This window comes from Puccinia triticina, chromosome 9A (genome assembly GCF_026914185.1).
Source record: "Puccinia triticina chromosome 9A, complete sequence".
Lineage (NCBI taxonomy): Eukaryota > Fungi > Basidiomycota > Pucciniomycetes > Pucciniales > Pucciniaceae > Puccinia > Puccinia triticina.
The window spans coordinates 4,259,334-4,271,503 of NC_070566.1; the positions used below are offsets into that span (position 1 = coordinate 4,259,334).

At 45.9% G+C, this 12,170-nt stretch overlaps 2 protein-coding genes across 2 annotated transcripts; both read left to right on the forward strand.

The window, feature by feature from the left end:
• Positions 1-1,300: 1,300 nt before the first annotated feature.
• Positions 1,301-2,934, forward strand: PtA15_9A420 (uncharacterized protein; the record flags this gene model as incomplete). The annotated part of the gene is made up of 2 exons (XM_053172627.1): positions 1,301-2,350; positions 2,440-2,934. The coding sequence occupies 2 exons, from the start codon at positions 1,301-1,303 to the stop codon at positions 2,932-2,934; spliced, it is 1,545 nt and encodes a 514-aa protein (XP_053023848.1).
• A 1,257-nt stretch (positions 2,935-4,191) lies between these two features.
• On the forward strand, positions 4,192-6,659 carry PtA15_9A421 (uncharacterized protein; the record flags this gene model as incomplete). Its single annotated transcript, XM_053172628.1, has 4 exons — positions 4,192-5,677; positions 5,750-6,192; positions 6,296-6,415; positions 6,525-6,659. 4 exons carry the CDS (start codon positions 4,192-4,194, stop codon positions 6,657-6,659), a joined length of 2,184 nt encoding a protein of 727 aa, XP_053023849.1.
• Positions 6,660-12,170: the final 5,511 nt, after the last annotated feature.

A 12,170-nucleotide genomic window follows, 5' to 3' on the forward strand; every position in this document is an offset into this window, starting at 1 on the left:
GTGAAAGGGCAGATGTAGGCGGACAAATCTGTCTGCTCAGATTCTCGATGGCTTTTACTTGAGTCGAGATATCAAGAGTTGAAGATTTTGAAAATTTTCCCCAGCCAAATGGGATTTCTGCTGCCTACTGTTTTGCGAGGTAGGGCGTAAGTCCCTCCTTCGGAGGGTCGCTTCGCGACAGCGCTCGCGCGCCTCCGATCGAGGGACTTAGCTAAGTTCGGGATTTGTTAAGCTAGCGGCTGAGCCCACACGCCGATTCAAAAACAACTTAGCTGTGGCACCAGCTCACCCACACGACTCCTGAGCAGCAAGGCAAAAGGTGGAGTCGCCGGGGATTGAACCCGGGACCTCGTCAAATTTTCAGGCCCTAAGACATTGCAATGACGTACCTAGGGGCATTGCAAATGACGCGTGATAGCCACTACACTACAACCCCTTCTGGCTTTCCGAAGTTTTGAAGGACTATAGCCCTGCGTTTACAACCATTCAGCATTTGCACGCTGAATGCTCCAACGGATCGAATGCTGTCGGATGGTCTGAAAATATGGTAGGAAAGGGCAAATCAACACTTCATCCGATTCTTTCCTGAGTCGGACTTCGCCCTGACACTGCATAGAAATTACAATGGTAGCGCAGTTTGTTTTGGTGAGGGATCTGTTTGTTGTGTTGAATGTAATCAACTTTTTCTCACTGGGCAATAAGTGCTTCATCTAGCACCAAACGAATCCGCTAAGCTTGAATCAGCCCTCGCTGGAGCCTGGAGTTAGCGGTCTCATACGTATCAGTATCGTCAACGTGATGGGATGTTTGGTCGAAGTTGCTCAATTGCCCATGTGACAGGAGCGTGGTTGGGCAGTTGCATAGAGTGCTGTTCTCTTCCTATTAAGTCTTTGGTTACTTGGTCGTATTCGCTACTTTGTCCCTTAGTAAACCTCGTTACCATATACTCGCGGCGGCAACAAGTCCACAGTTGGCAAGGCTTCTCCTCGGGAATCTGCGCCAATCAAACAAATTTCTATAGCAGCTAACACAGCCATCGGATACCACCGGTATCTACCTTCATGAATTTTGGCTGTTTGCTATTATAAACTGACGGAAGGAATCTCATAAATATTTAGATCCTTTGCAAAATCCATACAAAACCTACTGTAGGCTATTCTTTTCTAATCATTCATATATCCAGTCCAAGTTGACTGAGCGGATAAAAAGAGTTAAGCAAACCACTGGATATAATCTCCTAATGTCTTCAACAACTAGCAGGTAATCCGGCAAAGCACTTCCTCCGAGACAAATCAACCAGATGCCACTCGCTCCCTTGCCACCGTGTCCCGTTATCCGAGCCTCCAACCTGAATAATGGGTGTGTGTCTTCGAGTACCAGCACACTTGACGGTCCAAAGAAATCCCGATCTATCCTTGAGTTCCCGGTTGAAATTCTGACGAACATCGCCGTCGAATTAGCAATAAACCATCCCAGCCAGCGGTATCGTGCTTTAAAGACTAATCAGTTGGGAAAGCTACTTCGCATAGAAGCTAGGAAATCAAACCTGATTGAGTTCAAAGAGCTGTTGAATTTCGGGCTGACTTGCAAGTATCTCCATTCGATTTGCGAACGGATTTACCAGAAACAAGTAGTCCTCACTCTGCCCTCCACGAGACATACGTTGAGTCAATCACGACGAGACCAGTGCGGCCGAGCTCATAGCGCTTCTGGCTATCCATATACGAGAACAATTGAAACCCATGACTCAGTTGCCAGAGGCTGGTCCGGGGCCCAAAATGTGAACTGGTTGTTCATTTCGAACCAGGCTTCCTATCAACCAAAGTATTCGGCAATGTTTTCAGGTCTGGTTAGCTCTACAGCTAGACTTGCCAGGTCTTTTTCAAATCTCAAGTTCCTATGCCTTTCCCGCCTGAATGACGAAACCATCTTATCGTGTTTAGAAAGAGGAGTCGGAAAAAACTTACAGGCGTTGTCTATTACTCTCTCAGAAGTGGATGACTCAGAGTCGTCGCTCCGAGGTCTGGCTATTCGTATAACGCGTTTAAAGACGATCTCCCACCTTCAAGCGATTCAACTGAATGACATAGAGCCTACCTGGGTCGGGCTAATCAACCAAGTTAATAACCTCAAAGAGATTTCCCTTCATATCACCAACTTCACCCCGAAAATTGTGCAACTTCTTCATAGCCACAAAAGTCTTCGAAAGCTGGAGATTTTTGGAGGACTTCGAGAATCACGTACGGGCCCAGCATTCTTTCAGCTGGTTCACCGAAAGTTCCCCGATATCGAAGTGTTCAAGTGCGGGCTTCACTTCGCGGGGAAGGAAAATTTATATCATGGTGAAGTCGTGAGTGATTAGGCAAGATTTTTGGTGGATTTCAACACTTTTCAAAGTGGCTCTGGCTGAATGCTTTTTGAGGCCCTTGAATCAAACAGAACCAATATGCCACGGCACTGGCACAATTTCCATATCTTAGACAATTTGTCTTCAACCACTTCAATTTCCCGCATCTTTTGGATCACTCTTCTGCTGCCACCGATGTCGTCCTTGAAAAGTTCCGCTGCTATTCAGCACCCTATCTACTCGAATCACAAAGCCTACGGGAGCTAATTTCTGTAGATTTCTCAGATCAGAAGTCAGTGAGTGGTATATCAGCTGAGAAAACTGGTTTTAATCAAGATAAGCACAAAACACCAACTTCCGCATGGGCAAAATCCGGTGAATTTCCTCCTAAATGTGTTTTCAAAGCCTGGAATCTCGGCGGAAATCAAAGCGAGCCGATGTCGGACCTTGCCGGGAAGGCAGATAGCCTTCCTACTGATGATGAATCAGAATGCTCTAATGGACCTACGATCAAAATGCGAAAAATTCATGACGTCCGAGAAACAATCATGGTCTCATTCGAACATCGTTGGGCAAAAATTGATTGAATTTGGGCGTGTTGATCACGGGTCACCGGTCGAAAGCCGCAGTTCAGCTGAGGAATACCCATAATTATATTAGGTTTACATAGTTTGCTCTTCTTTTTATTCATTTGTGTGGTTTGATGGTTTAGGAATTCAGAGACGCAATAGCAATGCTTCATATGTTACACAAAAAAACGACAAGAGTGTAGCTTAAGTTATGAATATTAAAATAAATTTTGAGCAAGAAAAAAGAAACTCCCAATTCATTTTTTGACCAAAGAGCACAAGGTCTTCAAAACACCCCGAATGGAAAAAGGATTGCAAGCATATCCTCCGGTCAACGTTGGGCTGCACTCTGAAATGAGATATTGTACTTCTATCCGTGTTTGTGCACACCTTCAACGCCAAAAACACACATTGCTTCAAGAGTCTCCTACTTCGGAAAAGGGGGAGGGTCAGGAGGGAACTTGGTTACATTTGGTAGCAATTTGGGAGAAAATGATCAAGCCGCAGAAGTGATTGTGACTTTGCTGCAGTTGAGGCCCCATTTGATAACATATAGGTGATACAGTGGCTGATTATTTCAATAAAAACTACAGAATTCAGCATAAAGCATCTTTTTTTAAGCAACCTAAGGTACTGTTCTCTCCAATTTTGGCACCAGATTCTACTGATTCAGCTATCTCCAGCACCATAATACTAATATTTGCCCAATATGAAGTGCAACATTGCTATTATGGTGCTGAAGATGGCCTATTAGATTGAATTATGTGACAAAAATTAAGAAATAATTGGATTACCTTGACAGGGAAAAAATGGATTCTGGGCTTTAGGTGGTTTATTTTTGAAGTAGGAGACTCTTGAAGCAATGTGTCTTCGAGACTTGCGTGACGCAATTCTTGGCTCCCCGAGCGTTTCCCCGACCCCGAGATCCACCCCAAAAGCGCAAAAGGGAGCCATTTCAAGCCTACGCCATTTATAATTTCCCTTTTGCGAATCCTAGCCAACCTCTTCATCCACGATGTTTACCAGATACGGCCAATAATTAAGTGAAATCCAACTGGTAGGGAAAAGATCCAAATTGCGCTTCCGTTCATGCTAAACACTTGCCGTCTACTCGATCGTCGTACTTTGGATCAAGACTTGCTTCTTCGGCTCCTCTCCCAAAGTCCAGAACTCTAGCTCCTGAGGGTGAGGGCTGTTTATTTCTTCCCCCTGATTCGTTGTTGAAGTTCGAGGAATCAATCAATCAAAAGCTGATCTGAAGACGGCGGTTAACAGATGTTGAAACTAGGAAGAAGGACCACTCATCTAATCAAGCCAAAACGAGCGGTAGTACCACTCGGTCACAATTTCATGCGGGCATCTTCATTTTCATGTTTGAAACTCGTCAACAGTCGTGGTTCTATTTGTCTTCAACACCTTCCACCTTCAGGCTTGGCTTCTCTCCAGCAAGTAAGAATGTACCGGTTGAACCAGGATCCTGAGCCCGCAAATTCTAGCCTTTCGACACTTCCCAGCCCACGCGAAATTCACCGTGAATTGGATAACTATGTCATTGCCCAATCGGATGCAAAGAAGGTCTTGTCGGTGGCCGTTTTCAACCATTACATCAGGATCAAATCTCTACAGGAGGCCGAAGAGAAGAAGAACCGACAGGCCAAGTTGGAAGCTGAGGCGAAACTAGCAGCAAGTGAAGCAAATCAGACCAGACCAAACTTCACCCACAACGACACCGATCAACATCTCTTTTCCGAACCATCTCAGAATGTTAATCGTGCCCCGGCAGCTGCGCTTAGACCTCATCCGCCTCAGGGGCTCGCCCACAATCTAATCATGTCGAAGGCGGTGGAAGCTAGCTTGAGATTGGAGCGCGAAGAATTGGAGAATAGGATAAGTCAGATGAGTTCTCGTCAGTTGAAAAAGAAGCATCCACCTGCGAGCCAGAAAGACCAGGGCACCCCCGATGACCCTCACCTCCTGCCTTTCACCCCTTCTTACTCGAGAACACCATTCCAAAAGAATGGTACTGCAGCCACCAGTCCACCATCAAGGGAGTGGGAAAACTCGCCGATTCTTATTACACACAATAACCAAGTTATCTTGCAGCAGCTACAAGATCTCAACAAGCCCAAGATGGGACAACTTGCCCATGAAAAGAAATCCAGTCGGCAATCAGATCCAACCGATTATGCAACCCAATCTGACGTCCGCAAGAATCAACTCAACCGAGGGAGTTCGGGCCAGATTATTCCTGACGAATCGATACTTTTTGAGCATGGTTCCGAAGCTGCCAAATCACAAGAAGTTTTGGATGCAGTCTTGAACAAATCGAACATCCTGCTATTAGGCCCGACTGGAAGCGGGAAATCGCTTCTAGCGAGGACATTGGCCCGCCAGTTGAATGTTCCATATAGCGAATCATGCGCCACGACGTTCACTCAAGCCGGATACGTGGGTGAAGATGTCGAGTCTGCCGTCGTTCGACTCTACCAAGAAGCTAATAATGATGTAGGCAAAGCTTCTAGGGGAATCATCTTCATTGACGAGGTCGACAAGATTGCACGAAAGTCAGGAGATGGATATGTGAAAGACGTCTCTGGAGAGGGCGTCCAACAGGCAATGCTCAGAATGCTCGAGGGAACTATGGTGACAGTTGCTGATAAAGGTAGCTCGAGTGATACTAGCAGCGTCAGTGGACGTCATCAAGACACTGCCCCAAGCGGTGGAAAGAATGCCCAACCGATTCAAGTCGACACTTCCAATAGTAAATCCTTTCTGCATTAAGCTTCGACGCCACTTTGGTCCATGCTAACAGTGATTTGATTTTTTTCTATAGTCCTTTTTATTCTAGCTGGAGCGTTTGTAGGTTTGGAAAAGATCATCAACAAGCGAGTTTCAAAGACTTCGATCGGATTCAGTGCCTCTCTGAACCACGACGACAACGCCTCCGAATTATCTCCACCAGGAAAGCCTGAGGAGGGCCGGACGAGCGGCACACCTCAGGACCCTCTCGAATTAGTCGAACCGGCCGACCTCAACACATTCGGACTGATCCCCGAGTTTATCGGAAGAATTCCGGTGCTTGCAAGTCTGAAAGCTTTGACCGAAGACGATCTGTTACGCGTGCTCACCGAACCTAAGAACTGTCTCTTAAAACAATACGAACAGTTGTTTAAGATGAATGGCGTCGCGATCAAGTTTACCAATCCTGCCCAACGGGCCATTGCTCGCTTGGCGAACGAGAAAAAAACTGGTGCACGTGGACTAAGACAGATCATGGTAAGATTAACCCTCACCCTTCTTCCCCTCAATATGACTCCATAATCACACTTGTTCTTTATTATCACGCTCTTCAACTGATGTTTTTTTTTACATCTAAAAGGAAACGATTCTGCTGGATTCCATGTACACTGCTCCCCAATCTTCGATCCGGTATATTCTGATAGACAAATCAGCCGTCTTGGGCCAGACACCTGCGAAATTTTATTCAAGGGGCCAAGAGGTAAGGGGAATGAAAGCCAACGACATTGTCATCGGAGCTTTGCTTTGAGTTTCTTGATTTTTTGTGGGTATGAACTGATTGACTGACTGATGTATTGGGTTGTTTGCAGGGAATGATGGAACAAGATGTCGAGTTTGAAGAGTGCTCTAAAGGATTATCTTCTGCTCTGGAATCCGCTCTGCCCAAAGATGACCCTCAGGATTCTCCTTCATCTCCTACCAAGCGGAGAAAAGCAACCGGATGAAACTGAGCTAACTCTCTCTCTCACACGCGTTCAAGAAGAAAAGCAACAATGGGATTTGAGGAGCGATTATCAACCTTTAACACTCAGATCTGATACATATTCATTTTCATCTCAAGCAATATACTTTCTCATTCTTAATCTCCCCTTAATTTCTACTTTAGTGCATCTCGTAATTTGCAAGACTTGTGTGTATGGGTACTTTGGATCTTTTGCTGTCGTATGTGCATAGTTTGTTTTGATCGTCATTGTCTTTCTTATTTTTCAACTCTCATGTGCAAGATGTGTACAACTTCCTTCCTTATCATTTCAGCACTTCTTTTTCTCTTCGCATAAACGTTAGTCTTCCTTACAAATTTTGTTTAACCCCATATATATTAAATCAGTATATACTTGTACAACCTTTGGTTAATCTCTTCCAACCTGGCATGGCTCTATCTGCAATACATATTGTCTTTTGAAATAAGCTTGGTCTTTTTCATATTTTTGGATTTCTGAGGTATGCGCTTAGTAAGCATATCACAGGTTTAATCCCAGTGTTTCTGCCCAACACAGCAGTCATATCATATCATCACATCCGATCCGGGCAGTTGGAATATCCTCCAGCCAACCCTCACCGACAGCCCCCTTTCCCATCAACACTAACCTCGCCAACCCTCTCGGTTCTATCAACACTACCCTTGATGGCCTACCGCACCCACCCCCCCCGAAACGAAAATTGCCATAATCCGAATGTCCCAGCAAGGACTCTCTATCCAGTCAATCCAGCGATTACTCGGTATTCAGTTCTCACCCCAGTCGTTCCGCCAATGGAAGTGCCTCTTTGAAGAAACTTGATGCGTCATCAAGGACCCGATTGACTACAAGAGACGTGGTCGACCTGCGAGACTCACCCGAGACAAGTGCGCCTTCATGATCAAGCTCATCCGTTCTGAACCTGGCCTCTTCCTCGACAAAATACAAGAGAAGTTGTACAAAAATTCCGGTGTCCTCCTCAGCACCTCAGGCGTTCACAGGGCTCTTGTCGAAAAACTGTCGATTACCTTAAAGAAGCCGGACACGAAGAACATCCGCAAGTCCCTTGTTTTGAAGTATGCGTACGTTGAGCGCATGGAGTTCTTCCCTGCTGATTTCTTAGTATTCACCGGTCAGTCCTCTATCCCTATATTCCCTTGGTCAACGCTATCAGCTGATTACTTTATTGTTGTTGTTGTATTTGTTTGTGTTCAGATGAATGCTCGTTTGCTGACAAGGACCTCCTCCAAACTTATGCGAGGTCGGAAAAAGGAACCCCCTCGGCAAAGTATCTTGTCAACCAGAACCCGGATCGACTCAGTTTACTCCCAGCCATCTCGATTGATGGATTGTTGGCCCTCACCACCACGTTTGACACTGTTACTGGTCGAAAGTTTGAGCACTTCTTAGAATTCAACTTGGTGAGTCCAAATCATATTCCTCACAACTCATCCGTCCCCTTTTCAATCAAGCTGACAACCTCTTCTTTTCTAGCTCCCCCGAATGAACAGGTACCCCGATGTGAACTCGGTCCTGGTGTGCGACAATGCTGCGATCCACCGAGGCGACCGTGTCAGAGAACTTTGCAATGCGGCTGGGATCCAAGTACTTTTCCTGCCACCCTACTGCCCAGAGTTGAACCCCATTGAACTCTGTTTTGCTTCAATCAAGCAAGACTTAAGGGCTAGCCAAATTCTGAACAGAACAAACAACCCAGAATGGGAAATCCGACAAGCAGCCGCCAAAATCATGACGGAGGAGCTGTGCCTTAAAGTCTACCGCCATTGTGGCTACTTCGTTCCGAACCAATGAACTTCAACGTCCTCTCTTAGCCAATAGCTGATACGAGTCTTCTCTATACGTCTTAACCTGTCCAAGTCTTGAATGAACTTCAACATCCTCTCTTAGCCAATAGCCGATCCGAGTCTTCTCTATATGTCTTAACCTGTCTGAGTCTCAAATGAACTTCAACGTCCTCTCTGTCCGAGTCTGCTTAACCTGTCCGAGTCTCTACACGTCTTATCCTGTCACTTGACCACCTGTCCAAGTCTACTGTCCGAGTCTCTACATGTCTTATCCATGTCTACTTAACCTGTCCGAGTCTCTATGTGTCTTTAACCACCTGTCCGAGTCTACTGTCTACTGTCCGAGTCTCTACCCGTCTTATCCTGTAAGTTGGCAATAAAAAACCTGTCCAAGTCTCTAGTCACTTTGTAAATTGGCAATACAAGCGTACATATTCATTTGATTCACAATACAAGGATTCATGTCCAGATCTACGGGTGGGAGAAGATAAGGTGTTCTAAGAGGGAAAAGATAAAGAGAAGCGAGAAAAAAGAAATACATGTTCATTTAATTTATAATACAAGGATACATGTCCAGATCTACGGGTGGGAGAAGATAAAGACTGAGAAAAAAGAACAAGATCCAACAGGGAAAAGAGACCGTGAAAAAAGAAGAAGATAAAGACTGAGAAAAAAGAACAAGATCCAACAGCAAAAATAGACCGTGAAAAAAGAAGGATGATAACAAGATAAATACAGCTATTGAGAGCGCCTGTCAAATTTCTTGGTGTTGTCTCGCAATTGGGCAATAATTCCAGGAGACAAGCCCCAACCAACCATATCCTCTTGGGTAATGTTTGTGGATCGGAACATCTTCGGATGGGTAATGTCTTTCTCCTCAAGAATGCTGAGGATGTTGGCTTTCTTACTAGGCTTGATTTTGATGAAGTCGATGTACTGGGACATAAGAGCCTTGTCAGGCGCAACTACCGAGGAGGTGTCCAAGGCTTCAGCTCGGGAAGAAGGTAGATTTGGTTGCGGGCGGGCTTCCTCGATGACGTGAGAGAGCTTCCTCTTCTTGTAGGCCAAGAGCTTTTCAAAATGAAGCGCTGACGGGGGAGAATGGTAGTTGACCCCTTCAACCTCTTTTAACTACAGTCAGGCAAGTAGTCAGGCAAGTCAGTCATCAGACTCAGGCAAGATGACAAAAAAAAACCTCACTGTGTCATGCGCCCAAAGTTGGGCATTCTGCGTGGTCAAAGGGATGTATCGGGTGGGGTCAGTCAGATCAATGAACACTGGCCATTTCGCCAGATACTTGACGTTGGGGGGATGCTTGGCGTAAATCTGGTTCATGATCACGTCAATTCCTTTGAAATCACTGGCTGAAACCGGATTGGAAGCCGCTGATGAAGATGAGCCAACAGCCGTGTTCTGAGCCGCCATCTGGGTCAAAACATGGGTTTTGATATCAACGGCGATCCTAGCTTGTTTTGCTATGGCCACCGGATCCACCATATCAACATGGAGGCCGGCCTGAATGTGATTCGCATTGAGATCCAATGAGCATAGGTTGCTTCATCGTTAACGGTGTAGTTCAGCTTTTTGTGGAATTTGGGGGTTGACTTGAAAGCCAAGGAGACCTGCCAGGAAAGAGGCGGAGATCCTGAGGCTATCACGTTATTCATGAGTCCATCAGCACTGTCCACAACCTTCCCGGCCTTGAAAGCAACAAGGTTTCGAAAGGCTCCAAGGCTTAATGATCCTATCTCGAAGGCAATAGCAAAAACCTTCTTGGATTTAACAAGGTTTGACCCTGTTTTACTGCCCTGCTTTGGGCAGTAGAGCTTAAAGGATGTGCTGCAATGCGCTGTCTGCGGCTGTCAGAAGCAAAAAGGTTTAAGTTCAACTTAACTTTGAACCAAACCAACAGGACCCTGGAAACCCCCTATAGATGTGGGTAACCAAAAATCAAAGATTTTGGCAAAATTCATACATCGGGGGGCACCGGGGAATGGCTTTTTTTGGCTGATTCATACATTTTTGTGCCTATGCCTGGGGCAAAATCACCCCGGGGAGCCCGAAGTCCCCAAAGGTAAGCGGGGTTCTGCGGGTTTTAGGGGATTTAACTGAGTATCAGCAGAAATCCATACATAAATGCCATCTTTGGTGCGTACCCTTTTGGGTTCCAAACCCCATTCATACCAATTTCGTGCCTAACATTTTGCAAAAAAATGTAAAAATTCATACATTTAGGTTACCCACCTACATCGGGGGTTTCCAGGGTCCTAAACCAACCTTGAAAGGAAAATACTCACGTTGACGTGAGCTGCTGGTTCCCCGTCTAAGCCATTGCCATGGATGCGAGCGTACTCGGAATTCGAAAGGTATCCCATCAACCGTGGAGGATGGTCCCTTGCGAAGAGGTCGATCCCCAATTGTGACATGCTGCAGGGTAAGGCAATCCTTGATGAAGCTTGGGCTGGCGGGGTTTGGAGCGGAGCTTGGTCTGGCGGAGTTTGGAGCGAGTTATGATCACTGATGATGTGATGTCATCATTATCATATGATTGGTGATTACATCATGGTTTTTTCAAAGCCATAATCTAAGATGAAATTTCATTTAGAAATTCACTTTTTCGTGTTTTTGAGACCAAGCTTATTTCAAAACACAATACATCGGAAGGCCTCGTGAGCAATGTCAACTTCATGTTTGATTAACAGGTGCCTTGAATTTCACAACTAAAGATCAGACACCATTGGCCTCCCAGACGAAGCATGCCACAACCCCGACCCAGCGCTCTCCTCAGGGATAAGCCTGGGATTTTCTGATCAGCATTAATATTCAATCATTCTGCCAGACTTAGTTGGAGCGTGCTCCGCTTCTCGTAGCAAGCCACGTGCCTCAAAACCATTGCCTACCATAGCGCAGTGGGTACACTGTTGCTGAAATGGACTTAGATACTTACTCGTCAAGGCTTGAGTGCCTTTGAGCTAAGTGAATGAGGAGGCTCAAGTGTCCTCAAAGGAACAGTTAAAGTCAGAACTGAAAATTTCATTATCATATGTGTAGCCTCAGATGACGGTGCATTGCCCCAACATCACCTGCAGACGGTGTGGTGCCAAATCTCTGACTTGGATGTGAGGACAGACCTGATCCCGACAAAATCCACGTCCACTTTGCCAGAGGTGGTGTGGAACTACTCCAAGGGACATTCAACTTTTGGTGACTCTTCAGTTCGACACTCACCCCCTTCTTTATTCTGAGTGAGTTTACAAGAGATTCTCTATTCTGTGAATACGGTCACAATACTGAACGAGGCGGGGGCTGCGGGGACCAGCTGAACTAACTGAGACTAGAGGAAGGAGGAAACTACTTCTTCCACCAATTTTGGTTGGTTCTCTGGCGACACTGCCCAGGAAACTTGACAACATTTTGCCGGCGGGCCGCAGGTTCATCATGACGCCAAGGTGACCGTTTGCTTTCGGCAGGGCAGCGCAAAGGTCAGGCCAACAGGGTATTGACCTTCGACTGTATTTTGACGGCCCGAGGGAGCATATGAGCGCCCTGGTTATTTGACAATTTCTTGACGACCCGATAGAGCCAAAAGTGCAGCGGTGGTGCAGGACAAGCTTTTCCGAAGTAACGGTAGGCGGGATTTGTTATAGCAATTTGATGTTACAATCGAGGCCAGTAACGCCGTCGTGAATTAAAA